The sequence below is a fragment of the Glandiceps talaboti genome, chromosome 16 (assembly GCF_964340395.1).
Source record: "Glandiceps talaboti chromosome 16, keGlaTala1.1, whole genome shotgun sequence".
Taxonomy (NCBI): domain Eukaryota; kingdom Metazoa; phylum Hemichordata; class Enteropneusta; family Spengelidae; genus Glandiceps; species Glandiceps talaboti.
The window spans coordinates 20,732,179-20,754,115 of record NC_135564.1 but is presented as its reverse complement, the minus strand read 5'-3'; the positions used below and the strand labels follow the sequence as shown (position 1 = coordinate 20,754,115).

The 21,937-nt window shown below is 36.4% G+C and overlaps 2 protein-coding genes across 3 annotated transcripts in view; one reads left to right on the top strand and one right to left on the bottom strand.

Moving 5' to 3' along the window:
* The window catches only part of LOC144447525 (proline-serine-threonine phosphatase-interacting protein 2-like), a 41,818-nt gene extending 40,546 nt beyond the window's left edge, over positions 1-1,272 (bottom strand). Inside the window, exon 1 of one of the 2 annotated variants that reach the window (XM_078137571.1) lies at positions 1,136-1,272. In XM_078137571.1, the coding sequence (XP_077993697.1) occupies positions 1,136-1,162 (27 nt within the window). In that variant the 5' untranslated portion in view covers positions 1,163-1,272. Of the gene's footprint in view, positions 1-1,131 lie in introns of both variants that reach the window. The other variant, XM_078137572.1, reaches the window with a different exon arrangement.
* Positions 1,273-3,243: 1,971 nt separating this feature from the next.
* Positions 3,244-16,754, top strand: LOC144447218 (centrosomal protein POC5-like). Its single transcript, XM_078137120.1, has 10 exons — positions 3,244-3,457; positions 3,921-4,019; positions 5,687-5,871; positions 6,150-6,220; positions 7,682-7,880; positions 8,933-9,112; positions 9,377-9,524; positions 11,539-11,726; positions 14,214-14,378; positions 16,608-16,754. The coding sequence occupies exons 1-10, from the start codon at positions 3,244-3,246 to the stop codon at positions 16,752-16,754; spliced, it is 1,596 nt and encodes a 531-aa protein (XP_077993246.1).
* Positions 16,755-21,937: the final 5,183 nt, after the last annotated feature.

The window sequence follows — 21,937 nt, the reverse complement described above, 5'->3', positions numbered from 1 at the left end:
TGGTGGGGAGGTGGTAGAGTGTCTGGGTCTTTTTAATCAAGTTGGTGGGGGAGGTGGGAGAGGGTCCAGTTGGTGGGGGAGGTGGGAGAGGGTCCAGTTGGTGGGGGAGGTGGGAGAGGGTCCAGTTGGTGGGGGAGGTGGGAGAGGGTCCAGTTGGTGGGGGAGGTGGGAGAGGGTCTGGGTCTTTTTAATCAAGTTGGTGGGGAGGTGGTAGAGTGTCTGGGTCTTTTTAATCAAGTTGTGGGAGAGGTGGGAGAGGGTCTACCTCATCTGCACAATGTGTGCTGGATGGTGCAGTGATAATGTGATTTCAAATTTTCAAGTTTTTAGCACATACCCTTTTTTGCCATCACTTCAGTATATATTAGAGGGTAATTAATACATACACCTGACTAATGTATTAGTTAATCAACTTCAAAGCTGTACAGTACGCTGTATATTGTACTTTGTGAAACACTGATGGCAAAGCTAGATAGTGCACTAATTTGTTGTAAACGCACGTAGTAACATGTATAATAATAGACCATTTTTGCATGGTTCACGTACTAGTAACATTGATTGCATTTGGCATCTCTCTCCAGGAACTAGCAGTAGTTAATTTTGAGCAAAAGTTACGTAATTCATGCAACAATTGTGTTGAAATACTTTGGATTTTTTTTCTGCAGACACTTCCGCATACCATCAAATAGACATCAGTTATCACTATCATGTATGATGTGTAAGAAGTCGTGACAATGACACAGTTAAGGCTAGTACGGGAGTAGGTGGGTGGGTGCACTATGCGCGCCACTAGACAATCGAGCTAGCTCGCTCTTTGACCTTTTTTTGATTGCCTGCCAGTGTCCCCACACTGAAATTTAAACTCGGACGTTTGAGCTCTGAACTCATTAAGCTTGAAGTTGGACGTCAAAATAACGTCTTTCCTTTTACCTAAGTGGTACAAAATTCAACATACACACAATTAAAGAGTGGGATATGGGATAAATGGCCACAGCATCCTTTGACATTTGTCCAATATAAGTTCCTGAATAATAATAATTTGACAAATCGAACGTAAAAGCAAAGGAGTGGGACGTCCGGACATCGACGTCGAATTATCGAAGAAGACGTGAATATAGACACTTGTCGCACTTACCCAGAAGTTGTCCACGAAGCGTGACATTTTAGTCACTTCTTTTCACGTTTCCGGCGTAGATTTCAAAGGGGATTTTCTTTAAACTTCAACAGCCAGCGCTACTCCCCTCCGAGCACTTCGACATCCGTCCGGTCTACTGCTACATATTTTACTAAACAAGGAAGTAACTTCCATTGAGGAAATCTCGTTTCCAATCTCGTCTAGGAGATTACGAGATTACACTTTTGTCCAATCAAAAATGGCATAATAAACTTTGACCAATCAAAACTGGTTTTACTTCTGATGTGGATTGCGGCCATTTTGAAATTTGCATTCGCCATTTGCTGATCTTGTTTACATCGCAAAGCGACATCGGTAGGTCTATTTAATTTTAAAATAATTTTTACCGTTGTACATGCAGGACTATCACAAAATTTGTATACTTATCGTGACCACGGAGAACAAGTTATGGTTAATCATTTTCACTCTGTTCACTTTTACGTTAGTAGGTAAAATCGATGTGTACATGATAACGTTTGAAAGTTGACATGTTTGTACAAATTACTATCACTGTACGTACGCCATGCGACGTATAACAAGCTGAGACTTGCATAAACATTAATGTCCGTTGAAACTTTAAATCGTCAAAACTTTGATCGGCTTTCAACAGGATACAACCACTCTGATATTTCAAAAGGTAACTCAAATTTTACACATAATAGTACTGCTTGCATACAGAGTAAGGTTTGAAGCGAAACGCGTGCACCGTCTGCAAGCAGAACTATACTGTTTGGAATATGTCGTGTTGTACATACAACATGTATCATGGGTGTCTCATGTGTCTAGTCCTGCTTGCAGACGATGCACGCGTTCGCACAACACCTTACTCCGTATGCAAGCAGGACTAATGGGTATCAAGAGAAGTTGGCCAGTAATGAAAACTAGATGATATGGTACATTAGTTCAGTATACATATATCACAAACATGATTGAACGAACAAAGTTTTGAAGGGAAAGTATTGATACGGTATTAGTGTTTCTTTTATGTAGTGAATTGGTGGTATCAGATTTGAATGTACACTTAGAATGTTACATCTTGGAGGAATTATACTTTAGTACACTTAGCAGTATGCTTAAACCATGGCAGTCTAGTTCCTGACACTGTATTCCTTACTACGTTATGAAAATAATGTAGTAAGGAATACGGTCCATCAGGAACTACATGTAGACTAAAACCATGGAGATAGAAACAAATACATACATACATAGACAAGATGCAGGTCAAGAAGGTTTATGTGGTCTTGGAAATACAGTTCCACCAAAAGTATCCGATAATCATTAGATGTGCACTTGATATAACTAATATAGGTTTGTGATACTTCAGATTGTTACATTATTATAGCATTCAGGTAATACAGTTGGTAAAGTTGTACTGACATACATGTAGTTTGCAGCTGGTTGAATTCTCTTGTACTCTTACAGAAGATCATACTCACTTAGTGTTATCATGGATGTCTCTGCTAATACATCCATGGTGTTATGAATACCTGATGCAGACTGAAGTTACATTTTACATTGGTGATCATGCATTTATGAACCTATACAGTGGTGTCGGTCTGGGTTGTAACTTGCTTTGTGTATTTCAGCATGTGTTCATAATGACTTATGGCTAAGGCCAAAGGGTCCGTACTTGCATGTAAATTTCAAATTAAAAGCCCATCATTTGTATTGACCGGGGGACTGTGGTCCAGCAGCTGTACACATGTACTTCTTGATGCTTTCGTGTGTTTTGTCTCTGGTCCCACATTTCTAACCAGGGATACATGTATGTACATATTGTATTTATAATGCACCTGTTCTCCAGAGAGCTCCAGGTGCTCACAATTAGTGGACAAATATTTAACACAATACATCCAGGTTATTTCAACCATACACCACAGGTCATAGTTATTACTGTTTGTAGATGTTGTAGAAGCAGAAAGAATTACAGCATCTAATCAAATCAAAATATATGCAATCATGATACATGTACATGCTTATCTCCTATCCTAACTGTCATTTAACCTTTTAAATTTATAGAAGTGTCTCATCAACCTCAAACATCTTCAAACAAGTGTTCATTTTTAAACATGTCAAGTACTGAAGAAGACAGTGTTCCAATATTACCAGAGGATTCTCCTGGCAGTTCTGTCTCATCAGCACTACAAGATGAATATCAGCAACTATTGAAGTATGCTGTTGTTACACCAAGTTTTTACCCAGGTCAATTACCCCAGACTTTGACTGAAGCTACTAGGGCTTTCCAGGAACAGAAAGATCAGCTGATTTTCCAAGATTCATCAGGTAAGTTAACAATTCCACCCTTCCACCAAAATTCACCCCATGCTAGATGGCAATTAAGTGACACTGTGTAAATCTGTGATGAAAATGTCTTTGCCAACTTAGTTGGAAACTTGACATGACATATGGTGTCAGAGATGTAGCCAACTAAATGTGAAAAGTAGGTAGTAATATCTTTGAACAAAACCAATGAATCTGTCCATCAATGGAAGTATAGTGGTAGAAACAAAGAATCTTTAAACAGGTTTAAAAAACTAGCCAGCAAAACATTGCAGAGTAGCCGGTTTTTTGACAGGCTATCGGCCATTATCTACATCCCTGTATCTATCTGGTGTCTATCCAAATACACAGTTGACAGTTTTGATTGAGCAAACTGAAGTAGCACTACTGACAGCTTCCCTATCATTACATACACAAATATCATGAAAACAGTTTGTCTGAATGTGATTTCATCCTATCTCCATAGTAACTGATAGTACAGAGGAGCCAGCAGCCAAAGTGGATACCATGTTGACATCAAAAGATTTAGAATCAATTGAAGAAACACCAAGGAGATTAGCTCCAGGTATGTAATGAATACAAACTCAGACATATCATGTCACATTGTTGGTCCTTCACACTCAGTTTTACTCTGACTGCTGCATAGCTTTCTATGAGTTAACAGTGTTTTGACAATGTACAGCTGTTCGAAAAAAAATTATTATTTGCACCAAAGAGTCCACTGTATATAAAATGAACCTGCAGTTTGTGCAGACTTAGTCAGTCACATGAGCTGCACAAGTTATTTTACACAAGTAGTATGATTAACCATGGTAACGGTATTATATATTTCATTTCGGCATGAACAACGATCATCTTCAGAATGGCTATTCTCTAGATACAGATGACCACTAGGTGGCAGTGTTAGTAGATGAAGGTGCCGAGACATTAATAATTTACATATGGCAAACCAAAACAAAGGAATTATGGTTTTCTAACTCTAGGCGTACTTAGAAGACCAGCACCGGTAGACAGACAACCTAATCAGCACAATGTCAGATTTTGTGAGTTCTAAAACAATATACATATTGTTTAGAAATAACGTAATTAATTATATTTCCTAAATTGTTATTAATTTGTCTCAATATAAGTATTAGTTTTAGTTGTTACCACTAATTTGAATGCCAGTGGTCAGTGGCATGAAATACAATAAAGTTTATGCATGGCGTTAGTTTTTAACATAGCAAACTTCTAATTTTGATTACTAATAACATTATGTTATTGTTTATTTATTGGTGAAGTTAAGAATTAATGTGTGTATATTTATATACAAGAAATTAATACATAAAGTACATTTTCTTTATGTCATACTTGATATGAAGTCAGTATGTGTTACATAAATTCATAGCGTACTTATTCCTGTTATTGTTCAGCTTTTGTGTTTATTCATTGTTATTTAATAAGTAAAGCATTCCAAAATAAATGGCTGTCAATCATCTCCTTTGGTATTACTACATGTAATGAAATATCTATTTCCAGCTAAGGGTGGCTGTATTTTATTCTGTCTTTCTCCTATATTTCTTCAATCTGGTGAAATAGTTTTTTAAATGATGCCCTCTATGGCAGGATTTAAAAATCACAATGGCACCAACCCCACAAGTGAATATCTGAGTGAAAATGATCATGTATTGCTGAAATTTTGAAACTTTAATTTAAAAAATGGTTCAAAAGTTTCCTTCTGACTTTAATTGTCATTTCTAAGTCACTCGGACTGTTAAAATATAATTATGAATTGAAAATATCACCAACACATTCACATACACTTACTTTTTTGTCACTTATTTGTTTATTTTTGACCAACTGACCCATCATTTTGAAAATTTCACAATGAGAAACAGAATTAAATACACCCGCTCTTAGCTATTTTGAAATTCTTTGAATTCCTGGATATTACTATTAGCGTATGATACCCAATATCACTAGTTTGTATATGTATTACCATTTTTGCATAATGGCACATATTTCTTATTAGTCTCAACAGTGTTTTTTGCAATGGCCCTCTGTGGTGTGACAAATGAGAAAAGAGATGATATCAATTAATAGTAAAAATACCATCATACATGTAGCTTGCTCACTTTGATTTTTAAAAGTGTCTGAAAATAACATTACATATACATCATTTCACCATCGTCAGATAACTAATATTTACAGATTTTTAATTTTCTCTTGACATTTATTTGCTTTCTATCCCAGCCTACATGACACCATTGACTTCATACCCTAATGATGAGAGAATTCCAGACAGTCCAGAAACTCCAGAAAGTTCTGCCGAAGAATCTACAGTCACAACAATAGAATCGCCGACTCTAGATGGCGACATTGCTAGAATGGAGGGACAATTAGATAATTGGTGTCTTGATCTCAAAAGGAGTGTACTGGTAAGTTTTTTAAAAATGTTTTTCATTCTCAGCAAAATAAGCAAAACTTTGTATTGAAAATTTCTGGTACAAAGATTTAGATTAAAACAATTGAAATAGTGTTATTGTTCACCTTGTATTAATGTTATCATTGTTATCAATGATAATGTTGTTTATTTATTACAAGGTGTTTGTTCAAGTTTGTCTTTGGGACAATTCGATGATATGATTACCAAACACAGATGAATTTTCATTTGAAGATTGCGTTCTTTTAAAGTTTAATTGTTGTTTGTTTTCAGGCTGAATTCACACAGACTAAGATATCTCTGGTTGAGAGACATCGACAACAACTACACAAAGAGAAAGAGAGGTAATGTATGGCCCTGATTTTTACACTATTGGTATCTTGACAACTCAATTTATAAGTAGATTTACCTGTAGACGTCCTGTCAGGAGTTCATGGATTTATAGACTTTAAAGCTACACTAGTTGTACATGTAGTCTCTGTTACCCAGACTCCTGCTGCTGAGGGCTCAGCCTACAAGACCTCCCCAAAGCGAGAGTCTGGGGAAACGAGATTCAAACTCGCCCGCGCAGGAAGTACTTTCTAGAGCAGTGCATGCTGGGGAACACTTCATGTCCAGCATTGCTTGCTAAATGATTCATGTACTCTCGCGACAAGTTATCACTTCTCAAGCGAGTGATACATTTGAATTACAACAAACAGGCCTTGTAAGCCTATTTTTTTATGACTTGGAAGAAATGTACTGTGTGACCTCCTGTGCAGGATAGTTGAAACATGGTTTCCCCAGACTCTTGTCTGGGTGGCCTTGTAGAAGAGCCCTCAGTGGTGAGAGTCTGGGTAACTGAGACTACAGTAGTTGCAACTATACCGTATTATTTTTTAGATCAGGCAATCAAAAATATATTCACTGAAAATTCAAATACCAATAGTTAGATATTGTGTATATCAATTAGAAGTTGATTGTATCTATAATAGTTTACAAGCTAGAACCTAGTCACCCTATCATGGCATATACACAATCACAAGCTGAACTACATTGAACTAATAGAATACAATGTAGGTTGCATGTTGTAACTTAAACATGTACATGTAGGTCACCATTGAGGGCATCATCTAGGACCAGGCCCAACCAGACATATTCCCTCTGGTAACTTTGCCGGATCTGACTCTAAACACTCGTCGCTTCAGGATGAATCTTGTCCAAGCCTGACCCAGACCAAATATTCACACTTATTTTTTGAATCCTTTGCTCAGGCCTGGCCATAGCCTGGTCCTAAATGAAAGTCCACAAATGTAAAACCCCTATAGATGCTATTCAAACCAACTTCACAATGTCATCTGTCAGTGTGTCATTGCATGCATACTAAGGAAGTACACCAACTTTGCAATGTCATTTATATCTGTGTTGTTACAGGCATGCTAAGGAAGTACATCAACTTTGCAATGTCATTTATATCTGTGTTGTTACAGGCATGCTAAGGAAGTACATCAACTTTGCAATGTCATTTATATCTGTGTTGTTACAGGCATGCTAAGGAAGTACATCAACTTTGCAATGTCATTTATATCTGTGTTGTTACAGGCATGCTAAGGAAGTACACCAACTTTGCAATGTCATTTATATCTGTGTTGTTACAGGCATGCTAAGGAAGTATACCAACTTTGCAATGTCATTTATATCTGTGTTGTTACAGGCATGCTAAGGAAGTACACCAACTTTGCAATGTCATTTATATCTGTGTTGTTACAGGCATGCTAAGGAAGTGTACCAACTTCACAATGTCATTTATATCTGTGTTGTTACAGGCATGCTAAGGAAGTACATCAACTTCACAATGAGATTGAAAACCTCAAGGAATTGCTGCATACGTATGAACAGTCGATTGAGAAAAAAGACCAAGTCATATCCAACCTGACACACGCACTGCAGAAACAACGAGAAAGATTTGAAATGTTAAAGAAGTTTAACGCTTGGAAACTACGACACTGTGATGACAGAAGAGAGGTAATAAGAAGAATTCTTTTTTTTTTCTTTCTTTTTTTTTAATGTTATATTTAAATCTTGTGCTGGGAATTGCTCCCAGCAATTTTCTGTAATGTAGACATAAACACACAAATGCTACAGAGATCCATTCAGGTTTGGGACTATGTGACAGGACTATCTTGCATGCTCCATATCACGTTGCTGTGGAACTGTCAATGCTTTCCCAGACAGTCCACAGGCTATCCCAGAGTCACCCAAGCTCGGCAAACATAGCACCTGTGGGCTCCAGGTGAGTAATCATCCCCGACTTTTCGAGTCATTACTCCAGGAGTCCCCCCAAATTTGCACTCATCTTGTGAGTAAGACAAGGCTGAGTGATACAGCCTATACCCATCGAGTAACACTCACTCTGGGTTTGGGTCAGTCATAGAAAAATCCCCTGTGTCCAGTGGGATTCGAACCCATGACCTCCCAACTGCTAATCCTGTGCGCTAACCACTACTCTACAGAGAGCTGGTTAAGAAGAATTCTTTATGTACTTAGTCTAATATTAGTATTATAAAAATGCATTTTAATTTAGTGTATAGATTTATTTGTTTAATCTATAAAGAAAGAGTTGTCAATGGTTGTACACCAATCTCTAAACAAATACAAAGATAGTCCCACTGTTCGGTTCACTGAAATATTTTGAATTATTTGTCCTTACTTCAACATGTTGTCCTGTACAATGTACCTCCAACTTCCAAGTACACAGTTACATAGCTCCATTCTGACAGATAGGCCCTCCTGTCCCTCGCAATGTCACATCTGAATAGATTCCAGGTTGGGCACGAACACACAATAATCCTAATATGAAGTATCAGTTTCTGGGTTGTACTTGATATCCTTTACCTCTCAGTGAATGTCAGTCTTCTTTCAAAAGTTTGGATGGTTCCTGCAGTAACAGTAATACTAGGTGGAAGTTTGTTTCAGGTACAGCTATACCTATCTCCTTTCACATATGTAAAATTCATTTATATGACTGACTTTTTTAATAGCCAGTACTATCTTCTTTCTTGTTTTACTTTAATCAGGCATTTGCGAGTTGTTTGGCTCGTAAACACCATCAACATAAGATAATGTCTAAAGTATGGACTGGATGGCATAGTATTATTGAAGCTAAGTGGAGGCAGAGAGTAGAGAAGGCTTGTCAAGGCAAGGCCCAAGAAGTGTGTATGACACTAACCAATGATTATGAAACTAAAATAGCATCGGTAAGTACAAACACAGACGTTTTTTATAATAAATTTCTAATGATTTTCAAAAAATATACTCAGCTTTTACCAGGTACATATTGTATTGTCATCAGAAAATCATTTCCTCACACAAAAATAACAAGAATATGCAGAAGAAGCAGAGAAATTGCGAGAGGACTAAGTGCCCCTGTAATACATGTACATGTACCCAGGAAAGTTCTATCGTGGTTACTATATATTTGTTTGACAACATACAGTTACCGTAATTTCTTTATGACACAGTTGAATGAAGCCTTAGAGTCATCCAGGAATGAAGTACAGAAACTACATGCTGAACGAGAACACTATGAGGAGACCATGAAGAAAGCCTTTATGAGAGGAGTGTGCGCCCTCAACTTGGAAGCTATGTCTATGTTCCGTGACCCTGATGGTAAGCCTAATAGCTCTGCCTAATGGTAGTCTCATATCTCCCAGAATTCATTTCAAGATACTTGGCCTTGGAAATTATGCCCATATTACATTGTATGCACAAAATGCAATTGTTCAAATAAATGACAGATAAGAAGAAAAAAAGTCTTCATAAATACCTTTATGCTGTATTTGGTCAATAAGGTAGACATACATAGCTAATCAGTTACAAAGTCTTTATAATAACATCATCTCTGTATTTAGTACTGTGTGCATGGACTTGGCTATCTGGCTTTACAATGTCATTTGTCAAGCCAGTATGTTGAGTCCTGCCAAGGCATGACTACAACTTTAGTTGTGCACTTGTTCTTCAGTGTGTAAAAAATTGTCTATACCTTGCTCAAACACAGTACCACCAACACCACACATCCATACATTCAGTCAAACATTGTACCACCAACACGACACAGCCATACATTCAGTCTTTACCCCTGTGCTACCAACACGACACAGCCATACATTCAGTCTTTACCCCTGTGCTACCAACACCACACGGCCATACATTCAGTCTTTACCCCTGTGCTACCAACACCACACGGCCATACATTCAGTCTTTACCCCAGTGCTACCAACACCACACAGCCATACATTCAGTCAAACACAGTACCACCACACCACACAGCCATACATTCAGTCTTTACCCCAGTGCTACCAACACCACACAGCCATACATTCAGTCTTTATCCCTGTGCTACCAACACCACACATCCATACATTCAGTCAAACACAGTACCACCAACATGACACAGCCATACATTTAGTCTTTACCCCTGTGCTACCAACACCACACAGCCATACATTCAGTCTTTATCCCTGTGCTACATAGAGAAGTCGTTTGGGTTGCAGATTAGAACATGTGATAAGTGGGGGCACTGAAAAACAGTTTGTCACAAAACATTCCTGGCATACCTTTGTTAAGTACTGAGAAACTTAGATAAATCCGAGATTTTCATTATCAACATTTCTGTCTATATCTTTGTAATATTAACATTTCTGTGTACATATATATCTGTAAATACTCAAAAGAATTAGGTTCATGTCAAGTAATGTGATGTAGGAGTGTAAATGTAACAAGTCCTTAGTTACTAATCAGTATAGTCAATGTTTTGGATAATAATGCTTTGACAAAGAGCCTAGGCAAGTTAAATACCCAACAAAACTACCTGTGTATTGAAAAATGATATAAAAAGTTCAAACAAATTGTAAAATATGCATAGAAAGAGCTTAAGAATCAGACATAAGGAACCCAAAAACACACCTTGAAAGATAGAATTGGCATACACTGTAGTTAGAAGTAGGGAATGACATAAATAATATTTTCATTCCATTGGATTCTAACGTTATGAGGTAGAAAATAATTACCTCCTCTTTCAGCCTCAGTTGATCTTCTTCACCACCAGAAACCTTACAAATACCTGAAAGTGAAATAGACATATCTGAAACACTGCAAGTAATGTGATATGTTGTTTTTACCTGTAAATTACCAGTAAATACTACAACATACAAATAATCTAACTCTCTACTTAAGTACTATGTACTACATAGGACAAAACTACAAACAAATATCATTATTATTGATAATTATAATTAATTTATGAATTAACAGAAGTGGTAGGCTGAGGTTGCAGGCTGCTCACACTAACCGTTATACCAACTGTTTTTATTCCCCAAGCTATAACACTTTTTAACAGAACAACATGAGTCTTTTAACATTGTTTGGTTTCTTTTCTTACACGCTTTTAAGTGAAACTGTACATTTTATTTTGAAGTCATTGTGTTTTACAATTATTTTACTGTTGATGTATTATTTTTCATATTTTACTGCATATTTTATTGTATATTATTGTATTTGTTTTTGAGTTTATTATTTCTTGAGTCCGTTTGTTTTGATATCTGTTTTGTGGCAGGCATTTAAATTTCTCTTTAATATTGGGACTCCATAAAGTATTATCTTATCTTATATTTTGTGAATGTAGGTTCAGTGTCTGGAGACCAGAATCACCATGTTGTAGATGATTTACAAGGTGTACCACCACCAGCAGGTAGTTATGACCAACGTCCACCACCACAAACCATGTCAGACAGTTGTCGAACAATTACAAGTCAAGAAGCAGTAACTACTGGAACAGTTACACAGACAGTCAGTGGTACAACTAGAAGAACTGTAAGTTTTATGTTGAAAAATTATTAGACTATCTCACAGCCCTAGCATTGATCCAAACTTAGATGGAAAGGACATATGAGACTTTCATTGACAATGTTAAACATACAACATGGCATTGTGGGTAATCTATGCAAATGAAAGGAAATTCAATCTACCATACACTGCTTTGCCACAGAGGTCTTGTTTTCACATAATTTTTCTCTCACCGTGAAATATGGGAATTCTTGTTTTCATACAAACTGTTTTTGAATACCTAAAGATTGCAAATTTATGAACAAAAATTGACTTTATTCTAGTGTTACTAGTGTTACAGAGCATAAAAAGTATGGAAACAGAACTTAAAGTACAAGTACGTAGGCCATTTTGTGCCCTTGGTGATCCCTGCTATGACTGTAACAGACCTTACAATTACCATAACAATAGAAGCAGAAATTGCCTTGCAAGTCTCATGTGTCACTTCCACCAAAGTCCAGATCAATGCTAACTCAGTACTGATACGTAAAAATGAATGGAACCAATGTCTTTAGATTGTTTAAACATTCAAGTTATGAAATAACATAAATTCACACAGGTAAAGGTCCTATTGCTACCGCCATTAAAGTGTACATGCAAAGGTACATACTTTTTTTCGTAATTATGTTTATTTTGCCATAAAAATAAATGAAATTGCATTCATACCTCTAAATATTGCGCGCATTGGCAAGAAAGTCGCAAAAATACTTGCCCCCTTAATCCCCTGTGCTTCGACTAACTTCGGCACCGCAACCAGCTCACGAAAAATGTTGAGGTCCCACGTGTTACAAAAGCCTTCTAAGCCTTTGTGTAATGTTTACTTATGAATTACTAATTACGCTTGCCATATACTGTAACTGTACATATTGTGGTGTACCAGGTTAGTCTTCCGACAACAATGGTTCCTTGGTGTTTTGTCGGCAGCACCCGCAGTGAAACATCACCCTACACACATTTCCGAGTGATATAACTGAGCAGGTAATAATGGGTGAAGGCAGTTAAAATCACGTAAAAACTGGACAGTGACGCCATACAGTGAAAGTCGGTAAATGTTACCGGGGCAGGGTTCTCCACGCCACCGGTGTAGCCATGATCATGGAAGTACTTCCATGCCATGATCAAAGCGAAAAAAGGAAGACAAATAAAATAATTTGAAATGATGTTTTCAGGAAAGCAAGTTAGCTTCATAAAATATTTTCATTACGATAGCATTATGATTTGTTTTTAAACAATGCGTAGTCCGATTGTATGTTTTGATTTCAACAAAAATGGTCGGAGACAATACACAATACACCACAGTACGGCCGGCTTCAGTGAACATGGGCTGTGCTTTGAAAGAAGATGAAACCACTTCATGTCACTGTGTGGATGGTAATGAACGCAGTAAAAAATGAAATAAAGTACGTGTACACATAGTTTTCAAGAGGGACGGTTATCCAACAAAACGTTCTGCTCTAACGAATTTGTGGGTCTACTTTTGCAAAGATTTTGAATGGTCATAGATTGAATGTACTGTTACGACACGCTACATTTGAACAACATGAGAGAATATTATGGGGAACTCTTGAAGCCATTCTCATTCTCTGTATGTTTGATGGGTATGGAAATATTACATAATTTTCGTTTCGATTACATTGTCTGCAGGAGCTGTTTTCCACCCATTGAATAGTTATGTCAACAAAGGACGCATTCACTTTATGTAAACAACACGGCTTCACTAGGACATACTCATTCACTACCAGAGGAACTATCGTTACTGCTAGCGGTCGGTTCGAATGAATTTGGCTAAATCACACCATCAGATGTTAATGCTGGAGTGTATTGCTCTACGCTTGAGGAATCTGATCAATATTCAACGTCGGGTTCTGGCGAAAACGGGTTTTGAAGTTGACCTTCTGGTTCGACCATAATGGCTTTACATGTAAAGATACACTGACGAATGCATTTGTGTTCCCGAAGTGACGTCATAAAGTTCCAAATCCTGTCCTATCCATATGCAAATGAGAGGTACTTACCTGAAGGTGCTCTGTGGCTGAGCCAAGAGTGCCTCATTTTTCGCGCAGTTTCTCGTCTTAGAATTATATTGTACTATTACAAACCCGATTTCCTTTATTTTTAAGGCAAAATAAACATAATTACGAAAAAAAGTATGTACCTTTGCATGTACACTTTAAACACTTAGTGTAGTGTTGGCCAGGACAGTCCAATATTTGAAAAAGGTCAGGGAAGATTGATAGAAATCTAAAATTTCATTTTGTCCAAATATTTAAATTTTATAAAATGTCTACTGTAAATGTCACAGTGATTACTGTAGAAGTGACTGTTTATTGTAAATATTATGGTTCATGGTTAAAGTCAAAATGTTGATTCCATTTTACAAAAAATCATAATTTCTTCGCATAGCATCAACTGTGTTTACATATTTTGTCGTTATTTGTATATGTTGACGCATTTTGTCTGTTTATTTCTATGTAGGCATCTACAAGGACTACAACATCTCAAAAGGCACTTAAGACTATAACAGCTAAAGTGACTGCAAGACCAGAGACTATGAGAACAGGACAGGCATCACTAAGTGGGGTTGGTCTAGCGCCCCCTATGAGTTCAGTGCTTGTAGAAAGACATCATCCAGTAACTGAGGTAAGATTTCTGATTCGTGTTGAAGAGGGTGCTGCTGTGAGTTTTAACTTTGTTTTAGATCCCAATATGGATAGTTTTCATTGAATCATCCAGATGTGTGTGTGTGTGGGGGGGGGGGGGGGGGGGGGGGTAGACACCACGTTGGCATCCAGACTACAGTATGGAACATTGAACATGAGTTTACCACACCACTAAGAAGTAGTTCACTGAATCCACCCTGTCTTATCTTAGGATTAGACCAAATTATACAACTGCTGACATCAGACCATGGATGAATGGAACCTGTTGCAAAATAACTGAATTGGATTAATAATACTTTGGACAGCTGGTTGGAACAGCAGAGGCTTGTATTACATTCCATCATTTGATAAGACTAGTTTTGTGGACCCCCTTTACATAATAGTTCACATTCACAAACAAATTTCCAGTTCTCCTGGCATTTCATGTCCACATAAAGATGCCATAAAATTGATGTTGTCAAACCATGGTGTGTAATACAAACCTGCTGAGCCAAGTTTTATTAATCCAATTCATTTGTTAAAATTTCATGTTGTTAACAGTTCACTGTAGGGCAGTTGTATAAAACTCAGACAATTTAACAACAACATGCTTATCATTAGTTCCTCCATTAATGGCCAAATAAAGCTCCTATGTCAATAGTGCTCAAACTAAAGTTGGAAAACTCTACTTTGGACCCAGGACTACTTTGCATCTAAGGCCTGTACAAAGATAACTGTAGTTCATGAGTAACTTGTCAATTCCTGTAAATGATTTGAAATGTTAATACAGTAATCTGTAAGCTGGGATTACATTGTGTACACTTATGGTACCATTTACTAACCCTACAAAACCCAGAGCCGGAAACTCAGGACTTTCTTTAATGCACTTGTAAAGACATGACAACCCAGTTCAGATATGGATTAAAATTGTAGGACGTGTGAAAAACTGTCGTCTGGTAGAGTTGTATGGAAATAGTTGGTCTAGAACAAAATAATAAACCTATCATGGTAATCCTTATGGCTTCACTGTAACATAATACTTATGCAAGAGCCTGGTATTGGTCCATGGGCCTTTAACCAGGATTATAGCAAATCATTCTATGAGTATATTCTTGGTAGTATCATCCTATTTCTATACTTAATCTAACCCAACCTGTTCACTATGTTGTTGAGATAATCCATTGTAACACCTTAGAAATGATGGGTCAGTCAGTTATATAAAAAAAAAAGTTTTAAAAAAGTAAGTATTTAAATTATGTACATGTTGGTGATAGTTTCACTTCATAATCATACGTTAACAATCTGAATGACTTAAAATGACAGGTAAAGTCTGAAAGGAACTTAGAATTGTGGGTTTTTTGACTTCCTAAATTCCAGTAATAAATGATTATTTTCACTCATATATATGCACTTGTGAGGTTACCACCTGACAATTAGTGACGTTGTGGGTTTTTTTCCGTGAAGGGTTTTTAATTTTTTTAATTTCTCCAAAATGAAGAAATTGTGGGTAAGTGGAATCATGAGATTAAATAGAATTAAGTAAGGCTGCCTTTATCACAGAATGGTATAATGTTAATTTGACACATTTACATGTAAATGATCACATGCCACTACATAAACTATTCTAATCATGTGATCATCTCAGATTATGTACATTTACATAATAATTTACATCTCAGATTATGTACATGTACTACATTAACTATATGCTAATCATGTGATCATCTCAGATTATGTACATTTACATAATAACTCATTTCAATAATGACTGTCTGACTAGTAGACTGTCGACAGTCGCTTGTGCCTTTTTTTCCTACATTTTATCTAAACTTAAGTTGTGGCCTTCAGCCCTCGATATCAGTATGCGATTATAGTAGTGTTGTGCCGGATCGGAGTGCGGCGACGACTTAACTTTAGATAAACCGTAGGAATAAAGGCGCGAGCGACTGTCGACAGTCTATCTGACTAGTTGTCATTGTAGACACTGCATGCTGTAATCCACCAGGCTATTAGACAAACATTTTCCATTCGTAATAACTAGCTGTTAGAATGATCTCAAGACAAGCTGTTGTTACAAGGGCTAGGAGGTACAACCAGCTAATGATGTACTAAACAGTGCAGTGAACAGGTTAAATCTCACCTTAATAGTAATCCGTAATCCCTAGCTGAAAGTTCACTAATCAGTATTTCTTCTACAATCAGTTCACTATATCTTTCTTTCATATTCCAGCAAACCTTGGGTCATGCAACAGCCAGTCGGTATCCACGGCAACAGAGCATGGGCACTGGTATTGCGCAAAGAAAGATAGCCGGACAGTCAGGTGGGAAATTACAACTAGCTGCACCAAATATTCAAACAGTGAAAGTTGTCCAGTAATGCCATAGCTTCAAATACTAATTAAAAGTCTTACATTACAAATACTACATTGAATACTGGTAGCAGTAACTCATCTTTACATTACCATATTTTCAGCTAAAACTATGATAATATGATCTTATTCCCAAATATTTTTCTTCATTCAGCCAAGGAAATTATGGGCCCCTTGTCACTATGTGTTGCTTGACGCGCAATGACGACCCTTAGGTCACGAGTATTTTCCAGCTGAATGAAGAAATATATTGGGAATAATTTAATTATACCATCGCCATTAATATTTTTTACAAGATCAGGGAAAGTGATGGCAATTTTGAGCATTTTGACCCATATTTCAACACAGGAGAACCAATGATGTAGACATGTGTTGTCACGGTGTAGAATAACATTTAGAGTACAATGTACTCCCTTTTTGTAAATGCTTTGTCATCTCACAAAATATGTACATTTAGTAGTAGTCTGACAGAATGGTGTTTTATACAAGAAACTGGTAATCTTTCCCCCAATGTCTTGTATCTATAGTCACATCAAATTCTGTGTCTGTTTTAAATGAACAATTATTTTCAGCTTTAGTTTTGCTCCAATCTCCTTTAACAGTTATGGCATAACGTAACATTTAGACTGGCTTTCATTTCATCTATGAAATAATCCCAAGACATTGTATTTTACTGAACAGAAAATATGGGTATGCAAATACAGACTGTAAACAGGCATGCTAGACTTGACTACTCATTAGCTTTATTTGCTGCAAGACTCATTTAATACAGTAACTAACATATCTCAAGGTTAGTTGTATTTGTTGACAGACTGTATGTTAATACAGTAACACATAGCAAATTTCAAATCTCCACTTACATGTACATGCTAAGCTACTGATAAAAGTTACTGTAAACACTTATATGTACAGTCATAGACAAAAGTAATGTGAAGACTATAAACACTTCCTGTAAACATTTACTGCCAAGATTACTGTAACAAGACTTACTGTAAACAGTTGTAAACACTTACTGCCAAACATTTGCAAATGAAATGTCAAATTGGTTAGATGAAAGTTCTAGCATCATCATAATGGTAGAGGGCGCTCTAACATATGGTGTGCAAGCCTTCTTTATATATTAACCATTCCAGTTATTATATGTGTACCCTTAGTATTTATAACACTTGATGCTAACATCATAAATCAACAGTGTTCCTCCAATCATTGAACCTACACAAAAGGGGCAAATCTATGCTCCAATCTAGTCCTTTTCTTGCAATTTAAATTGATCAAAATGTTCACAATTGTCCCAAAAGATGATGCTATTAATATTACAAGAATGATTTCTCTGCCATGCTGCATAGTAGGATCACAGACACCATGTGTTTTGTGTAGTCACTCTTACATGTAGGATCACAGACACCATGTGTTTTGTGTAGTCACTCTTACATGTAGGATCACAGACACCATGTGTTTTGTGTAGTCACTCTTACATGTAGGATCACAGACACCATGTGTTTTGTGTAGTCACTCTTACATGTAGGATCACAGATACCATGTGTTTTGTGTAGTCACTCTTACATGTAGGATCACAGACACCATGTGTTTTGTGTAGTCACTCTTACATGTAGGATCACAGACACCATGTGTTTTGTGTAGTCACTCTTACATGTAGGATCACAGACACCATGTGTTTTGTGTAGTCACTCTTACATGTAGGATCACAGATACCATGTGTTTTGTGTAGTCACTCTTACATGTAGGATCACAGACACCATGTGTTTTGTGTAGTCACTCTTACATGTAGGATCACAGATACCATGTGTTTTGTGTAGTCACTCTTACATGTAGGATCACAGACACCATGTGTTTTGTGTAGTCACTCTTACATGTAGGATCACAGACACCATGTGTTTTGTGTAGTCACTCTTACATCTAGGATCACAGACACCATGTGTTTTGTGTAGTCACTCTTACATCTAGGATCACAGACACCATGTGTTTTGTGTAGTCACTCTTACATCTAGGATCACAGACACCATGTGTTTTGTGTAGTCACTCTTACATCTAGGATCACAGACACCATGTGTTTTGTGTAGTCACTCTTACATCTAGGATCACAGACACCATGTGTTTTGTGTAGTCACTCTTACATCTAGGATCACAGACACCATGTGTTTTGTGTAGTCACTCTTACATCTAGGATCACAGACACCATGTGTTTTGTGTAGTCACTCTTACATCTAGGATCACAGACACCATGTGTTTTGTGTAGTCACTCTTACATGTAGCTGCTGAATACCACCTGACCATTTCACTTCATACAATTATTTTCACTTAAAATTGTGCCTTTTGGATCTGATTTTAATTTTTACATGAAGTATCCAAAATTTTGTATACATGTATTGTTTAGCTGCACATGTACAATAGAGTCATTTATTCAATTTAAATGACAAATATATTAAGATATCTTTGCTTTCACGATAACACCAGATATTTTTGTTTCGCTGAAATAATAAAACCTACATTATATGTTTACATGAATGTATTCAATATAATTATTTGATTTCTGTCACTGCCAAAGTTTTGAACACTTAGTAATGATTTGCAAGAAATTAGACCAATTGTAACTCAGGAAAAAAACTGCCATGATATATAATATACTGCCATACTGAATACTATAGTATATATTGCCATAATAGTCTTTTACCCACTGTTCAATATTGTTCACTGTTTAAGTCAATATCAGATCTGAAATATTACAGTAAAGAATACAATATACAATATAGCAAGACTTTTGCTAAATATTATAACGAGTTTTAAAACCTTTATTTTTATGTCGAATGTAAAAACTAATATTCCATGTGTGCATTGTTGTTTGAATAGCTACATACTTAGATATAGTTAAAGGTGATTCTAAATGCTTCATCAACAAAATGTGTTACTTAAGAACCCCCCCCCCCCCCATCACTTATTTCAAACACTTGATGACACCCCTGAGCCCAAGAGTTGACTATTTTACTATGTCTCACATATGAAATAGTTTACAAAACAGCACCATCATATAATTAGCAGCTAATATTTATACATGGCGATGAAATGTTTACACTAAATAAAGTTTAATGATATCGTGACAACACCATCATCATGTAATTTTCTTGAGTAAGGTACTGATTTTCCTTCCAATATCTTATGATTACACCTGATTTACATAAATCATTTGTTTGTAGTATTCAATGTAATATCAACAGTAAGGTATCTGAATGTTATTTAATTTTAATAATCAATTTTTTGAACATAAAGAGTATAAAGTCAAATCAATTTTAAATTTGTCAATAAAGCATTCTTAATAAGCTTTGAATTGTGAAGTGTGTCATAAATATGAGTGTCTTTATGATGGTGTAACTATGAGAATAGATGAAATTAGTACTTTGTGTGTGTAACAGCATGAGATCTGTATTTACTATTGAGATGTTGATAAGGTTCATAAGGTTGGAAATTCATGTTTACCATCATGTTTTTACATTCCATTGGTCATACTGGTGTGACCACTTCAATTTTCATCATGGTTTACTTTACATCATATATAAACGTGTGATGTCACACTTGTGAACGTTTTGGGGGAGCAGGGCTAAGGGGTTTTGTCCTAAACAAACAATGTTCGTTTATTGAGCTTGTATGGCAACAAGACCACGCCCATAGCAACAGCCAAATAATCATGTACATTTTGTATATTGCAAAGATAACGGATTAATAGACAAATGGATAAACATTCAAAAATTGCATGCCAATATACATAGCAACCATGACCACGCCCATAGCAACAGCCAAATGATTGCATATATTGCAAAGATATTAAACAACTTGGTTGGATAGGCAACTGGATAGTCATTCAGCAAATGAAAACCTATGTATACCTACAAAATGTAGCATGGATCAGCATGTGGCTAGACATTTTTAAAAACTATACAGTTGTGCTACAAAGCCATTGGCGCTATTTTTTGAAATGTATGGTAATATAAAGAGATGGATTGATTCAAGTGCCTGTGACAGATACTGTCTGTATCCTGCATCCCAACCATAACTGGTGCCAACATACAAATTCATAGCTGCCATGGTTAGCATTGTGAAGCAAGACAACGTCAAGGGACCCTATATACTAGTGTAATGGAACATTAGCCATGTCAAAATAAGAGATTTTCCAGGCTATCATTTCAGATTAACAAAATTGAGATACTGTGATGCAGTCTACTGCTACTTACCGGCTACTCAGTACTTAATACCTGGCTGGTAAAACTATTGTGTACTTTGGACTTGGCCTTGTTTTTATGTGGGTCACTGTGACCTTTGCATGGGTCATGCAGTGACCTCTGGAATCAGATGAACTTGTCAAATTTATGTTAAGTATTATCCCCTATACTATCATGTCAATATGTTGACACGCTGTGTGTTTGACATAATCAAGTAGCATATCCATGTGTTTATTGATCTAGAAGCTTCACAAGATAATGCATCTATGGTGTTGTCAACAGAGTTTTTAGTATGCAATACTAGATAAGTGTCCACATACTCAATGATGTAGTATAGTTTTAGTGGTACACAGTGCCAATCAGTCATGTGGAACATTGCTGTGTGCAGTCCATTCAAGACAACACAAAATACGTCTGCCCTACGCATTGTCTGTGTTACCAATGATATACTACACACCCACTCCTCTGCCATAGTTGGTTCTCACATAACGTGACACTTACACATTGTACATGTAAATCAAATTACATTCTAAAAAATCTGACGCACAACTTACATTGAATTGTTGTTTACTTCCACCACTTGTCAATAAGTAGGATTTTTTGTTAAATAATCTTTCCATTTGGAATTCACATATATATGCCTCTTTTCCATCAAAAGAATATCCAGTAGTCATGGTAAAGTTTGCTGACATGACTTTCATATTTTGTTTTGCATTGCATCTAAAACACAACATGTTTTTTCCTATTTATTTTGATTGGGGAAATATTTGTGGAATATTGAAACTTTGTAATTTCCAAACAATTAAATACTATGTTATGTAATCTAACAATGTCAAAGAGTATACATGACAATGAATAACATGAACATTTGACTGTTGGTGATGAGTACATTCTGCTTCCCTGTGTTAAAATAAAACTTGTACGTATATTAAAGTCTTTTACTATAACAGTGGTTGAAC